This window comes from Neovison vison, chromosome 5 (genome assembly GCF_020171115.1).
Source record: "Neovison vison isolate M4711 chromosome 5, ASM_NN_V1, whole genome shotgun sequence".
Taxonomy (NCBI): Eukaryota; Metazoa; Chordata; class Mammalia; order Carnivora; family Mustelidae; genus Neogale; species Neogale vison.
This window is the reverse complement of record NC_058095.1, coordinates 121,105,987-121,120,448: the sequence shown is the minus strand read 5'-3', so window position 1 is coordinate 121,120,448 and position 14,462 is coordinate 121,105,987. Positions and strand designations below refer to the sequence as shown.

The 14,462-nt window shown below is 35.3% G+C and overlaps 1 protein-coding gene across 2 annotated transcripts in view; it reads left to right on the top strand.

Annotated features, from left to right (window-relative positions):
* Positions 1-14,462, top strand: part of DIAPH3 (diaphanous related formin 3) — a 512,938-nt gene that overhangs the window by 288,428 nt on the left and 210,048 nt on the right. For both annotated transcript variants that reach the window (XM_044249843.1, XM_044249842.1), the window contains one exon: positions 9,726-9,855. In XM_044249843.1, coding sequence (XP_044105778.1) covers positions 9,726-9,855 — 130 coding nt within the window. The remainder of the gene's footprint in view (positions 1-9,725; positions 9,856-14,462) is intronic.

Here is a 14,462-nt window from a genome sequence, read left to right as displayed (position 1 = left end):
ATGCCAAGCTGAACATCACTCTGAAAGTAAAGAAAAGGAGTGAGAGGAGTGTGGCTCTCAGGCACATCGCAGAACTGAAATAAGTTGATGGTCGGCGTCCTGAGTTATTTTGCAGGGCTCTGGCTTGTACAGGTAGAGTTTTAGTCATTATTAAAAGCACGAGACAAATACCTCTGCCTGTCAACTGTTAACAGCTGTACAGTAATACTGTGAAGGTTTTGTGAAATTCCACTTCTCCTATATGGCTTTTTCCTCACTGTATGAAGTTATTTTGAAGAAAGACCTCTGACAAAAAAATCCATTGTTCCATCTGCATTGTGTTTTAGAAGGATTTTAGAAAGATTTTTATTCTTTATCGGATTGGTAAAATCACACCAGTGAATTTTGGCACCCTTTGAAAGTAAAGCAATTTTTGGCCAAAGACTTGCAGATAACAAATGCCATTCTTACTTTACATCCAGCCAATTTAAGTCACTGAAATACTGACTTCCAAAGCAATGTGATACTATTTAGGATTCTTAAGCCCTTTGATTCATTCATTAACATAATCTATAGCATTTTCTAAGAAATATTTGGTTTTGCTAAGTAATAAATTTTATTCACATTACCTTTGTTTTCTTTTAATTACTATTAAGCATTGTAACTTGAAATTATTCTTTCACTAGAATTAGAGTGGCTTTGCTTGTGAATAGCAAATACACTGTTTGTGTGCTATCATCTCACCATTCTCACAGAAAGCATAGCTAACCTATCAAATTCCCTTTGCCCCTAACACAGAGACTCAGCATTGTCCTTAATACCGTACTTCTAGACAGCTACTATCAGTTAGAGGTAGCACCCAAGATGAATCTTAGAAAGCATCCCTTTTTAGTCCAGTCTCCTCTTTTTATATATTTTAACAATGAAAAATAAAAAATTGAATAAGATCCTCTATTCCTGGAGGAACTTATTGTTTACCTCTTCTTTGTCAAGGGTCTGCATTGCTCTTATGTTTTTGGGATAGATGCAAAACGTGCAACATTCTTATCTTTATAGTTATAGTTAAACAGTGGCATTTGTGAACATTTGTTTTTAGGTGGCAAAGGTGGGGGAGTATGATGATAAAATAGATGTACCAAAGGCAAAGACATTACAAGAAAGGAAAATTATTGGCCCATATCTCTCATAAACAGAGATGCAGAAATTCTCAGCAAAATTTTATAAGCCAAAACCAACAATGTATAAAAAAAAATTACATACCCCACCAAGTGAGATTTATTAAGGTACAGGAGGCTGATTAAACATTTGAAAATCACTTAATGGAATCCATTACATCCACAGGCTAAATAAGAAAAATAATTTGATCATATTAATATATATGTTGAAAAGGCATTTGAGAAAATCCAACATCCATTCATGCAAAAACTCAACAAACTAGAAATATAGAAGGAGACTTCCTCATGTTGATAAGGAATATATACAAAAACTACAGCTAGCATCATTCTTAATGGTAAGAAACTAAATGTTTTTCCTCTTCAGTTGGGAAAAAGGAAAAACTGTCCCTGCTCACCATTCTTATTCAACATGGTGTTGGAAGTCCTAGCTAATGCAATAAGACAAGAGAATGAAATAAAAGGTATTTAGATTGAGAAGAAATAAATAAAAGTGTCTTTGTTTATAGGTAAAATGATTGCCTACATAGAAAATTGCCCCAAATTGACCAAAAAGGGAAAAAAAAAAAAAACCAGTTCCTGAAACTAATAAGTGATTATAGCAAAATTTCAAGATATGAGATTGACATAAAAAAGTTAATCAATTTCCAAACACCAGCAATGAACAATTGGAACTTGAAAGTAAAAATAATATCATTTATGTTAGTGCAAAAAAGAGTAATACTAGAATATGAACAAAATCTTATGAGAAAAACTAGAACTTTGATGAAAGAAATCAAAAAAGATCTAATAAAGAAATAGTATTCCATGTGAATGGAAAAGAATACTCAATATTGTTAAGATATTTCTTCCTAATTTGATCTAGAGATTCAATGTAATCCTAATCGAAATCCCAGTGAATTATTTTGTGAGTATTGAAACCTGACTCTAATGGTCCTATGGATATGTAAAAGACCCAGAATAGCCAACACACCGCTGAAGAATAACAGAGTTGGAGGACTGAACTACTGGGCTTGAACACTTATAAAGCTGCAGTATTCAGAACATTGTTGTATTGGTTAAAAAAAGTAGATCAATGGAACAGAATAGATAGCTCAGAAATAACTCCACATAAATACAATGAAATATTTAGCAATGAAGCAAAGATAATTCAGTTAAGAATAATCTTTTGAAGAAGAGGTGCTGGAACCAGTACACATAAACATGCAAAAAAAAAAAAGTGTATCTACATACAGACTTCCAGCCTTTCATAAAATTTAACTAAAAATGAACAGAGGCCTAAATGTAAAATGCAAACTATAGAACTTTTAGAAAGAAGAGAAAATCTAGGTGGCCTCAGGTTTGGCAGTGACTTTTTTTTTTTTTAAAGATTTTATTATTTATTTATTTATTTGACAGAGAGAGAGAGAGATCACAAGTAAGCAGAGAGGCAGGCAGAGAGAGAGAGAGGAGGAAGCAGGCTCCCCACAGAGCAGAGAGCCCAATGCGGGGCTCGATTCCAGGACTCCGAGATCAGGACCTGAGCCGAAGGCAGAGGCTTTTAACCCACTGAGCCACCCAGGCACCCCTGGCAGTGACTTTTTAGATAGGATATCAAACACATAATCCTTGAAAGAAAAATGTCACTAAGTTGGATTTCATTAAAATTAAAAACTTCTGCTCTGCAAAAAACGCTTTTAAGATAGAAGATACACCACAGACTGGGAGGAAATCTTTGCAAAATACCTATCTGATAAAGGCCTTGTATGCAAAATATACAAATAACTCTTGACACTCAACAACAAGAAAACAAAGTTTCGAAAGACCTGACCAGACACATCCCCGAAGAAGATTTACAAATGGCAAATAAATATATGAACAGATAATCAACATCATATGCCAGCAGAGAATTATAAGCTGAAACAGTGACATAACACCACACACATTTTAGAATGGCTAAAACTTGAAACACTGGCCAAGACCAAATCCTGGCCAAGATGTAGTACAATAGGAACTCTCATACATTACTAAAGGGAATCAAAATAGTACATCTACGTTTGAAGATTGGCAGGTACCAAGTTAAACATAGATTTTTTTTTTAAAGATAATATTTTACAGAGCACGAGCAGAAGGGGCAGATGGAAAGGGAGAGAGACGTTCAAACAGACCCCACCCGAGCACAGAGCCTGATGCAGGGCTCAGTCTCATGATCCTGTAGTCACAACCTGAGCTGAAATCAAGACTCAGATGCTTAACCAACTTTGCCTGCCAGGTGCTCCATGCTAAACATATATTTAACATAGGATTCAGTGATCACCCTCTTACTTACTCAAAGGAGTTGAAAACCTGCACAGAAATGTTTATAGCAGCTTTATTTGTAATTGCTGAACTTTGGGAACAACCAAGATGTTCTTTAGTAGGTGAATGAATAGGCTGTGATGCCTGCATACAACACATTATTATTCAGTAATAAAAATAAATGGTCTCCCAAGCCAAGAAAAGATTCGGAAGAACCTTAAATGCTTATTAAGTGAAAGAAGTCCATATGAGAAGACTACATACTGGATGATTTCAACTATATGTATCTTTTTGAAAGAGAAAATTATAAAAATTGTAAAAAGATTCATGGTTGCCAGTGTTGTTTTGGGGAGGGAAGAAGAAGGAGATGAAAAGTGGAGCACAGTGAATTTGAGGGAGGGATGTGTGTGAAACTATTCTGTATGACTGGGTAATGGTAGATATATACTATGCATGCTTCAAAATCCATACAATTGTAGAAGTCAGAGTTGATGATGATGCATCAATATCATCAAATCAGTTGTGTACCACACCTAATGTAAAGTGTTACTAATAAGGGAACTGGTGTGGAGGAGAGGGTATATGGAAACCCTGTTATTTCCTGCTCATTTTATTCTGTAAAGCTGAAACTGCTTTAAAAAAAGTAAAACGTGGTGTTTAAAAAATAAAAAGTAAACCATTTAATTTAAAATTAACGTATTTGTTTCATTTATATTAACTAAAGAACAGTGAGCTGTTTTAAATGTCTCATGGAATAAGGGGACTGTATAAGCAAACAGAACATCGAACGATATAGTAGATAATGTAATGAGCTAACATTTTCACTGCATTGCAAAAATGTTTTTAACACTGCAGTTTCTGTGCTTACTAAAATCTAAGAGAAATAAGTTTAAAACATAATTCAGGGAAGGTTGGGGAGATATGGAAGAAATCAGCTTATAATGATAGGAATCCACATTATATAAAGCATTTTCTTGCTTAATAATGTTTCAGCTTTCATCATTTTGAATGAATATTACATAATATAGATTATTTTTGTATATGAATATCACAAAGTATTTGTCTAGTTACTTTTTTTTATCTAATATCAATTAATCTCCATCTATCTTGAAAATCATTGTGAGAATTTTATTATCAGTATTAATAGTTACGGCAGTGATATAGATGATGCTAAGCATCTTATTTTATTTAAATTATGATTTTTATTTCCATTGTAGAGAGAACCAATCTTTTTAAAAAATTTAATCAGGATGCTGATTATTTTCTTAATGTGGTTACATATATCAAAAACATTATTCATTGTATAATTGTGGTTTTCACTTGTGAGTTTTTACTGGCATGTTGACCTTTTGTCTGAGAAAATATATATTCTCTGACAGTATGTGTTAACACATCTATTTTTATATGAATACCTTTAACTTAAATTTAGAGATACTATTTTGTACATACAAATCACTTTATTCTGCATAGGATTTAAGATGGAGTATCATGTTAGTACATATACTTGTTCAGGTCTGTTAAAGGTTAAACAGCTGTCTTTTCATCTTACCATATTCGTATAATATTGTCAGCACTAACCTACTAGCAGTGTTGAAAGACTCGCTGTTTGAGTGATAAGATTCAGGTGGCATTTTATTAAATTTATAGATGAAACAGTAGAAAGAACGTCATGCTCTCAGAACTAGAGATGACCTCAGGGTAGAAGGTGTCAGTTTTAAGAGGCTTTCCAGGCTAGAAGTAGCAGGTTACAGGGCTTCGGTATTTTAAATTGCATTGATGTTATTTTGTTGTCTTACTACCATTTTTGTCCACTGTGGTTTTGAGAAATTTGTTTCTTTGACACATAATAAACTCAAGATTTTTGTAGAGGAACGTACTTTGAGGTGGTTATGAACTTTGGATTCACACAGACATGTCCTCAAACCTTGGCTTTACCAGATAGTAGCTATACGATGTGGAGTATGCTGCATGATCTCTCAAATCTTTTTTATCCTCTTTAGTTATGGGTATATTAGTTCCTCATAAAGGTATTATGTGTTTTAAGCGCTAAATACATCTTTTTTTTGGCTACCCCTGGTCTCAGGATAAGTGCCATAGAAGAGCTGTGGCTATAATAATGTCGTGGTATTGGGCGCCTGGGTGGCTCAGTGGGTTAAAGCCTCTGCCTTCGGCTCAGGTCATGATCCTGGGGTCCTGGGATCGAGCCCCGCATCAGGCTCTCTGCTCTGCAGGGAGCCTGCTTCCCTCTCCCTCTCTCTGCCTGCCTCTCTGCCTACTGTGATCTCTGTCTGTCAAATAAATAAATAAAATCTTTAAAAAAAAAATAATGTCGTGGTATTAGTGATAGTGGTGTTAATAGTGACGATTGTTAATATTTATAATTTAAAATTAATTTGATTATTAATATTCATCATTATCAATATTAGTGGTATTAATGGCATTTTCAAGTTAGGGTCTTCTAGAATGTTCAATGGACACCTACAGATTCTCATAATTTTGTCATGTTATTATGTTCAGCACTGTCTGCCACGGCTAGAGTGTCTGTGCTGGTTTCAATACATACTTAGATAATAGAAACACAATAATGGGAGCAGAGTGGCCAATTTTGCAATGTTCTTATGTTTTAAGTGTCATTAGAGTAAGGGGCCTTTGGATTCTGAGGATCACCCAAAGTTTACTCAGTTTTTATTTTAGGAATTTTCCTTGTGATTAAAACAATGGGATATTCTTTAGATGTCATCCAAATTTGTGCTGAATAGCTTAAAAATATTTCAAAATATTGCATTGTAGCTACAAAGGAATTCTACTCCAGAGTGACAACTAGGCCGTGATTTATTACAGGATCTTCTTTTAACATTATTTTGTCTGGAATGAACAGAGCAGTTGAAGAAACTCCATCCATCTTTTTGTTTATTTGACATCCATGCTGCATTAAATGTACCTCAAAGAAACAATATACAAATAAGAAATTCTCCTTAACAGCCATGATTACTCATCAACAAGATACATCTCTTGGCAATAAAACAAAAGGAAGCCTGTCAAGCAATGTCTGTTAAAATTTAAATAAAGGATATATTTTAAACCTAAACGAATTTTTAAAGCAAGTATTTTAGCTTCATTTTCTTTCCAAGAGTTAGTGTTACAAAGTATACTGAAGTGAACTGTTCTCTTCAACAAAATTAGACCCATCCCCCAAGCTTTCCTTACTCTTCTAGCTCAGTTGCTGATTACGTATGAGTAATTAGTGGAAATAGAATGCTCCTTTTTTGGTACATATTTATCAAAAACTGGGAAAAAATTGAACATGTAGATTAAGACATTGATAAATATTCCATTGTGCATTCATGCTTTTAGAAGATGACCTTTTCTCATTCTTTCTTCTAAAGAGACTTGTGGGGGGCAGGGAAGGGAGGAATAGAGTAATTGGGGCAGGAAGAATACCTTTGTGTACTTTTTCCTGAGAATGTTAGGACCTGAATGAAGATTCTCCACCCTGGGATTTAAAGCCACATAGCAGTTTGTGAATGAGACACTATGTTATCAACAATTGGTTGCCATCTTTGTTTCTTATCTGAACTTCTTCTTAGTTATTACATTTACTTTCAATTTTATTTATTTGGAAATTTGATTTTTCTTTTGTCTTACAGTTAAATACAGATTCTGAAAGGATGGGAGAATTTTGATTCCATTTACTATTCAGTAGATAAACTTTTTCAATATTAGACTGTTGCCAATTCTCAGCTTGCTAACCAGGCGATGTTTTCAGTAACAGCCAATCCAGCACCCTCCTCCATGAATTACTGTCTAGCTTTGTGATGGTCTCTGAATAACTTGAATCTTTGTTTGACTTGTATACTTAACATTGACTAAATCGATAGATGCAATAAACTATATTATATTTCAGAATTCATAATTCTGAATTTTTATTGCTCATGAATAAAGATCAAGATTGATCCAGTTGCTTGTTAGATCATAGGGATTTCTTGATCTATTAATCCTAGCAGTTGCTGGCTATTTAGTTGCAACATATATGGTACTGGAAAGCCCTTTCCAGGCTTTACAAATTATAGAGGTAGATGGTGCTTGGGCTAATCAACATTCCATACGAGCTGCACATCTAGTTTCACAGGAGAGGAGCATGGTGAAGAAGGGATGTCATTAGTGGCATTTGGGAGCTGAGAGTCCATAGAAGGGATGCTATTCCCTGGGCAGTTATTGCTGTCATGGGGGTAGAGGGGATAGAAGAGTACACTATTAGGGTGCTTTAAAAAATAAAAAATAAAACCAAAGGACAGCTTTTATGGTACGTCTGGGTTATACAAGAGAAAATGACTACATTTATGAAAGTTTGCTAGTGTTACTCGCCTTATCCATTAAAGATGATAATGTGAAGGAAATTATGGATTGAAAAGGTAACTTAATCAGATTAGTATTCTCAATATGTGTGAAAACAAAGATTCTTTTTTTTTTTTTTTTAAGATTTTTATTTATTTCCTTGACAGAGAGAGATCACAAGTAGGCAGAGAGGCAGGCATGAGGCAGGGTAGGGGGGTGGGGAAGCAGGCTCCCCGCTGAGCAGAGAGCTCGATGCGGGGCTTGATCCCAGGACTCTGAGATCATGACCTGAGCAGAAGGCCGACTTAACCCACTGAGCCACCCAGGTGCCCCACAGACAAAGATTCTAACTGCACTTAGCATGCAAAAAATAACTTGTGAACTATGATTACAACTAGATCATATACTTGTGTATAAATATATATCTCCTTTCATCCTGTGTACCTGTTTGGGTTCGTTTGATCAACTCTTGAACTTTGGGGGCTAAAGGCTCCTCAGTCTGGAGGGCCTAGGTCATCATACTCCTCTGAGTTCTAGCCAGGTATGCTCAACAGTTTCCCCAGGGGATAGAAAATTGGTTCTTGGAAGCAAAAGTATCTTGCTATTTTTTATGTGCAAAGCATAGATATACATACAGTATAGGAAAAGATACACAGGATACCTATGATTTTAAAATTTCACAGGTACACATGATTGGGGGGAAAAACCTAAAAATACTCTTTAGCCAGCAATAATGAAAGAGAAAGATTGAGAAATATTTTTCTACGCCTGTATCAATCTACATCCTTTGTGGGTATTTTTACTTGGATGTTACTTAAAAGCTTCAAATTCGTTCAAAACTGAAACTGATCTCTTTGCCCACCGCACTCCACCCAAATCTGTTCCTCTGTCTTTCCGTTTACTTCAATTAATGGCACCACCTGGGTCTCCATGGCCCCTCTGTCCCATTATCTCCGTCCCCATGGCACTGCCCTGACTCAGGGCCTTGTCTTTCCCTGCCTGGATTGTTGTTACCGGTTTTTAAGTTACTTTCCCTGCTGCTGTTCTTTCCCTTGGTTTTTTGTCTTTTATCCACACTGTGCTAGAGGGAGCTTTTTCTAAACCGTAGGTCTCATCATCTCTTACCCAGTTTAAAAACTCCCAATTCTTAGGGATCAAAAGCCTGTTTTCTGGTCTTTTCCAATGTTCCCAGCTTTGTATCTTTCTACTCTCTCTATTGTCCTCCTCAACACACTTCTTTTTCTGAGTCACTCAGACTCCTCAAATATGTCTTCTTCGTCCTCAAGTGTGGCAGTTTTCAAATATTGCTCCATCTGCTCGTGGTACGGCCCTTTTGAATTTTCTTTTTCCCTTTCCTAATCCATACAGCTTCCTGTCTACCAGTGTTCCAGATGTCCTGTCCTCTGAGGTGTACTTTTTGATTATTTCTATTATACTGTTTGTCACAACAGGGTAAATGTACGTGTGTGTGTGCGCGTGCGCACATGCGTGTGTGTGTTTTCCCCCCTACTAAACAGCTTCTTGAGGAACAGCTCTGTACTTTGTTTGTTGTTGTATCTCTGACTCCTACAGCCTCTAGTAGGCATGTCATAAATATGTACCAATTTTTAAAAAAAAAATTTAAAAAAGGAACAAATGTCTGGAATTGTTTTAAGTACTATTATTATATAGACTTACAGATTATTCTGTTCTTCTAAGTGTTTATCATGTATTTTTTCCCATAAAATGTTGCATAATAGATTGGATTAAGCTTATACTTTCTTTTCAAAAAATGTTAATGACTTCAAACAACAATCCATAGAGTAGCTTTTCAAGGACTTAAACATTTGCAATTCAAAAATAGAATTGACTAATTTTACAATTCATTTACTTCTTACCTACAAAATACAGTATTAACATTAGGTAAGTAGACAGATTACCAAAATATTTTTGACTGTTTTTTCTCCCTCTTGTCCTATCTAGCTAAAAGACACAAAATCAGCAGATCAGAAAACAACACTACTTCATTTTCTGGTGGAAGTATGTGAAGAAAAGTACCCTGATATCCTGAATTTTGTGGATGATTTGGAACATTTAGACAAAGCCAGTAAAGGTTTGTGCTTTCATAGAAAACATTTCACAGCTCTGGGTCTTTAGTTAGTTCGTCAAGACAGAAAATAATGCCTTTTGTTTGAACATACTTGCTACTTTGCCTCTGTATTTTAAATATGTTTTTAAAAATATAAAAGATAGGTAGTTGTGTAGTTTAAACCTTATGACTACCTGCCAGCCTCTCCCTCTGCTGCTCAGCTGCCTCCTCTGTAACCATGGTAATGCTCACTTGAGTCAGGATCCTTCACTTGGGGAGGATCATTGTGTCTGGGCTAAGCCCCAGTAATCAATGTGCCTAGTTAGCCTAAGTTAAATCTGTGTTCACCCACACTGAAGGTAGAGACTGCATCCTTTGTCCTAGTAGGGACCAAACAGCTAGAAATTCCCTTCAGTCCTTTCTGATGCCCAGTTATCTCATCTGCTTCTGTCCCTACTGGATTTAGATCAGGTTGCAAAGGGTTAGGATAGGACAGGATTTGTTATTAATAGTCATAGTATGATTTAAATGCAATTTTTGATGACTTGAAGATTCCAGTTTTTCTTTATATATCCTATTCTGTGATAAAAATTTTACTTGCTCCAACAACCAATTTATGCATACACATTTCTATGAATATATGCGCACTGACGTACATACTTCTTGGGAGACAACTCATTTGAAATGGTGGGATAGCTGTATTGTCATTGTGTTGAAAACTGGTCATTAGAAATGGCAGACTATTTCTGTGTTGTTTGTTGTTTATTGTCTTCCTAAAATTAGAACCTTTCAACTTAAGAATAATTCACCATAATCCCCCATTTTAGTGACTACGCCTTCTTAAAAAAAATTACTTTTGTCATTTTCTACTCCCTTTGTTTCTTCCATAAAATGGGGATTGTAACCCTCCATCTGCAGAGTGGCAATGTGATTGGATGAGATGTTCTTTGACAGTTTTTCCTGAGATGTATGTTTCTTTGAAGTATGTAACTCACACAGCCAATATATTGAGGTGGCAGGGAGGGTAGGGGAGAGTTAGAAATAATTAGTCTGGATTTTTAAGACCAAAAATAAGCTTTTTACTTTACTTTTTGCTCCTGAATGCTAATGTTGTAATGATGTTGGAATGATTTACTTTGCCCTTGTGTTACCTAAGAATGTCCTTGACATAAGAAGATAATGACCATGTGTGTGTGTACACATATATGGGTGTAAGTGTTTTAATGGAATTTAGGAAGGGAAAATAAAGTTATTTTTTTATATTAAACAATGAGATAGGGCAAAAGTGCAGAGGAAAAAGAACATTAAAATAACTCAATAATACTCAAAATAGCTTTTGAGTGATTGATTCATTAATTCAGGGAAGGTAATGTCTCTAAAATGAGATTTCTGAAATTTGGGGATGAAATTTAAGTATATGGGCCAAAAGAGAATTGAAAGTGGGGAAATTGAAAGTGATGAATGGTAAGCATGATAAGTAAAAGAATAATAGATGAAAAAGTTATACATAAAGTCTTGAAACACAGAGAAAGCTTCTTTTCTAGAAAAAAGATAGCTGAGTAGAGTAATAGTTTATATCAACATTATGTCTTTGGGAAGAATTAAATCCATGCAAGCATTTTATGTTAATAACAGTTTGCATTTCTGACCACGTCACCATCTTTTTCTCCTGTTTCTAAAGCTGAACGATGAGCTGGAACATACTTCTCTTTCAGATGTACGTGTTAGTATAGAATTTATTTTCCAGCAGTGGTGCTCTAAATTAAGTTTTTAAAGTATCATTTATCTATTTTGACTCACATAATTGTACTTAAAATTCTATATAAATATTTTATTATTTTGCTTTTGAAAACTAACTTTGATAAGGGCTTGTAGAGCTGTAGCTTGATAATTAGATACTTATGTTTGTTTTCTTTTTTAATGTCTCTACTGGGGCATTCTAGGGCTTCGAGATTTTTCATTTCCATCTGTTATAATGGAGGCATGCATATGTGTATAGGTCAGCAGATAGCATGAATGTGTTACACCGGGAGCAGCCAACTGATATTTGAAATGAAAAAGCCATCACTGAGACAGATAGATATAGATGATGTAGATTTTTTTTTTACATAATGTAGGTGACTGTAGAGCATAATTTCTTCGTGTGATAATATTACCCTATTAATGAATGAGATTTTAGAGGAATGAATGTAATAGTTTTGGATGAAGTAAGCCTATGTTTGCTTTGGAAAATTTCAGTGCTTTTCTATTATATATCATCATTTAAAAGTTTCCATATTTGAAGTCTCCTCAGTGAGCTATCATATGAATTAAAAAGTACCTTTGTTTTTGAGACATAACAAAATCCTGGCCATTAAGTCCTCGTGGATCAGCAGGGGGATCTTTCATTGCAACTAATGAGCTTACCCGTATGACAATTTTCAAAAATCTACTTCATTAGGGCTGCTTCTTTTCTAAGAGATAATGGCTTACAGCTTTTCTGTTGTATTTCAATGAAAATATTTCGGGTCATTATTGTATTTCTATATACCATTGCAATATTTCTTTTCTTTTTTTTCTTTTTCCTGGTCTTTGAAGGGTTGAATACATTGTTCTCTTGTCTAAACAGCTGAAGTTAATGGACTCCAATCTGTGAAGGTTTTATTGATTATTTCACAATAACCAGCTTCATGATTAACCTTGAATGGTATTTTATTAATGAGTAGAAAATATGACAAAACTCGGAGAATTTGGGGAGTGTATTAAAGTAAAATTGAGGCAAGTTTACAGTGTCACCTTGTTCAACCCTGTCTGTCTCAGGGTTATCGTATCTCTGCCATATATTTCTCTTCTTCCCTAGAGAGTCTAAATTCTAGGAATGCCGTGCAAGTCCAGTCTAGAACTCACTGCTTCATTTGATAATCAGGTGTTGTGTGATTACTCGGTGTCAGAAACTGTGCCCTTGTCTTGGTAGTAACACAGGTGACCTCACTGGCATCTAGCTCCTGTCCTAACTGGCTCCTTTTACATTCTCCAGGTCCTTTATTCTTCCTCCTCTTCCATGAAGCCTCTAACTATTGCCTGTGTTATTAGTCTAATACTGAGCCCTTCTTTTTCTTTTTCTTTTTTTTTTTTTTTCTTGCCATAAATCCTGAGGTGATCTCTTCAGCTTCCAAGGGTTTACATACCATCATTTCATTAATGACTTACAGATCTGTACCCCCGTCATCCCTCCTAAGCTCCATGCTTGCATATCCAACAGCATACTTGCCGTCTTTAGCCACACCACACGCATAGATCACAATAGGCCCATAAAATGTGCTTTTCATTCCTACACCCATTACCTCTCCTCCCTAAACTGTATTTACTTGAGAAAATCCTTCCTAGCACCCTTTCTTTGGTATCCCTGTTTTCATTCGCCTTGTCTCTTTACAGCCTTCATTCACATCAGCTGCGAGCCGTGTGGTAGATTCTAAGTTAAATCTATGGGAAATGGCAGCTGTGGTCTAGAATGTTGCCTCATCCCCTCCCTCATAGAGCAGCTTAAGAGTAAATGTCATTTTCCCTCTGGGGCTTTTTTCTTGGTTGTTCTGGGGAGCGTCACCTAAGTTTCAGTGGGCTCTAGTCTTTCTTCAAGGATAAATTCATATGCTTTCCAGAAAATCTTAAACCACTGTCTAAGAACTCAGAGTCTAGATTAGAGAGTATTCCTGGAATTACTATAGATGGAATTAGCTTCTAGAGAATGGGCCGCCTTCGGTGTATTGTCAGAGTGGATTTAATGATTCCCCATTTCTAATGTTTTTTCACTTTTTTCCATTTCCACATGTTTAGCTTTTGGGAGCATTCTTTGATATCTTACATTTGATATTTGTCCTCTCCCTTTTATTGACATCTCTGCTTTTAAGACTGTTTGTTTGCTTTTGGCTAGTAACTCCTTGGTCTGACCCAAATATTTGTTTACTCAAATACATCTCCAATTCCCGTGCCACATGACTTATCAACATTTTATGATAAATGGCTTACTAAATACCAAATGTTTATCTTTTATTCACCTACTGTGAGCACTTAGAACACTTCAATTCCAGGTGGCTGCCACCTGGAAATGTATAGTGTTTAAAATTTCAAATTCATGTGCTCTAACAAGCAGAAAGCATTTTCAAAGGCTCCCATTAACCTTCTTATACTCTACACTTCTAAAAATGCCAATTAAAATTTATTAGTTTGATGTATATATTTTGAATATTCAGGATTAGTTGTTAATTCAATTGCATTTTAGACATTAGGTGTGTACTTTAAGTACATAAAAATATTCATTGTGTGACAGACTTAATAACATAAATAACATTATGTTAGGTCATAGGTTGGGGCCTCTTAATTTTGTGAGATAAATCATTCATCTGGCATTTCAAATTAACTGTAGGATATTAGAGTTTTATGAAAATACTCATTTGTGTGCATTTCTGCCAATATAGTGAAATCATTTGAAAGCTCATAGTTGGGGGGCATTTATAATAAAATAATTGAGAGATGACAACCACATAAGGTATTGCTTTAACTGAATTATCAATAAAGGGCACAAAAATGTATTCTGGTAGGAGCTGAATTCTGTCCGCCTGTGCCTAAACCTTAACCTTTAGTATCTCAGATTG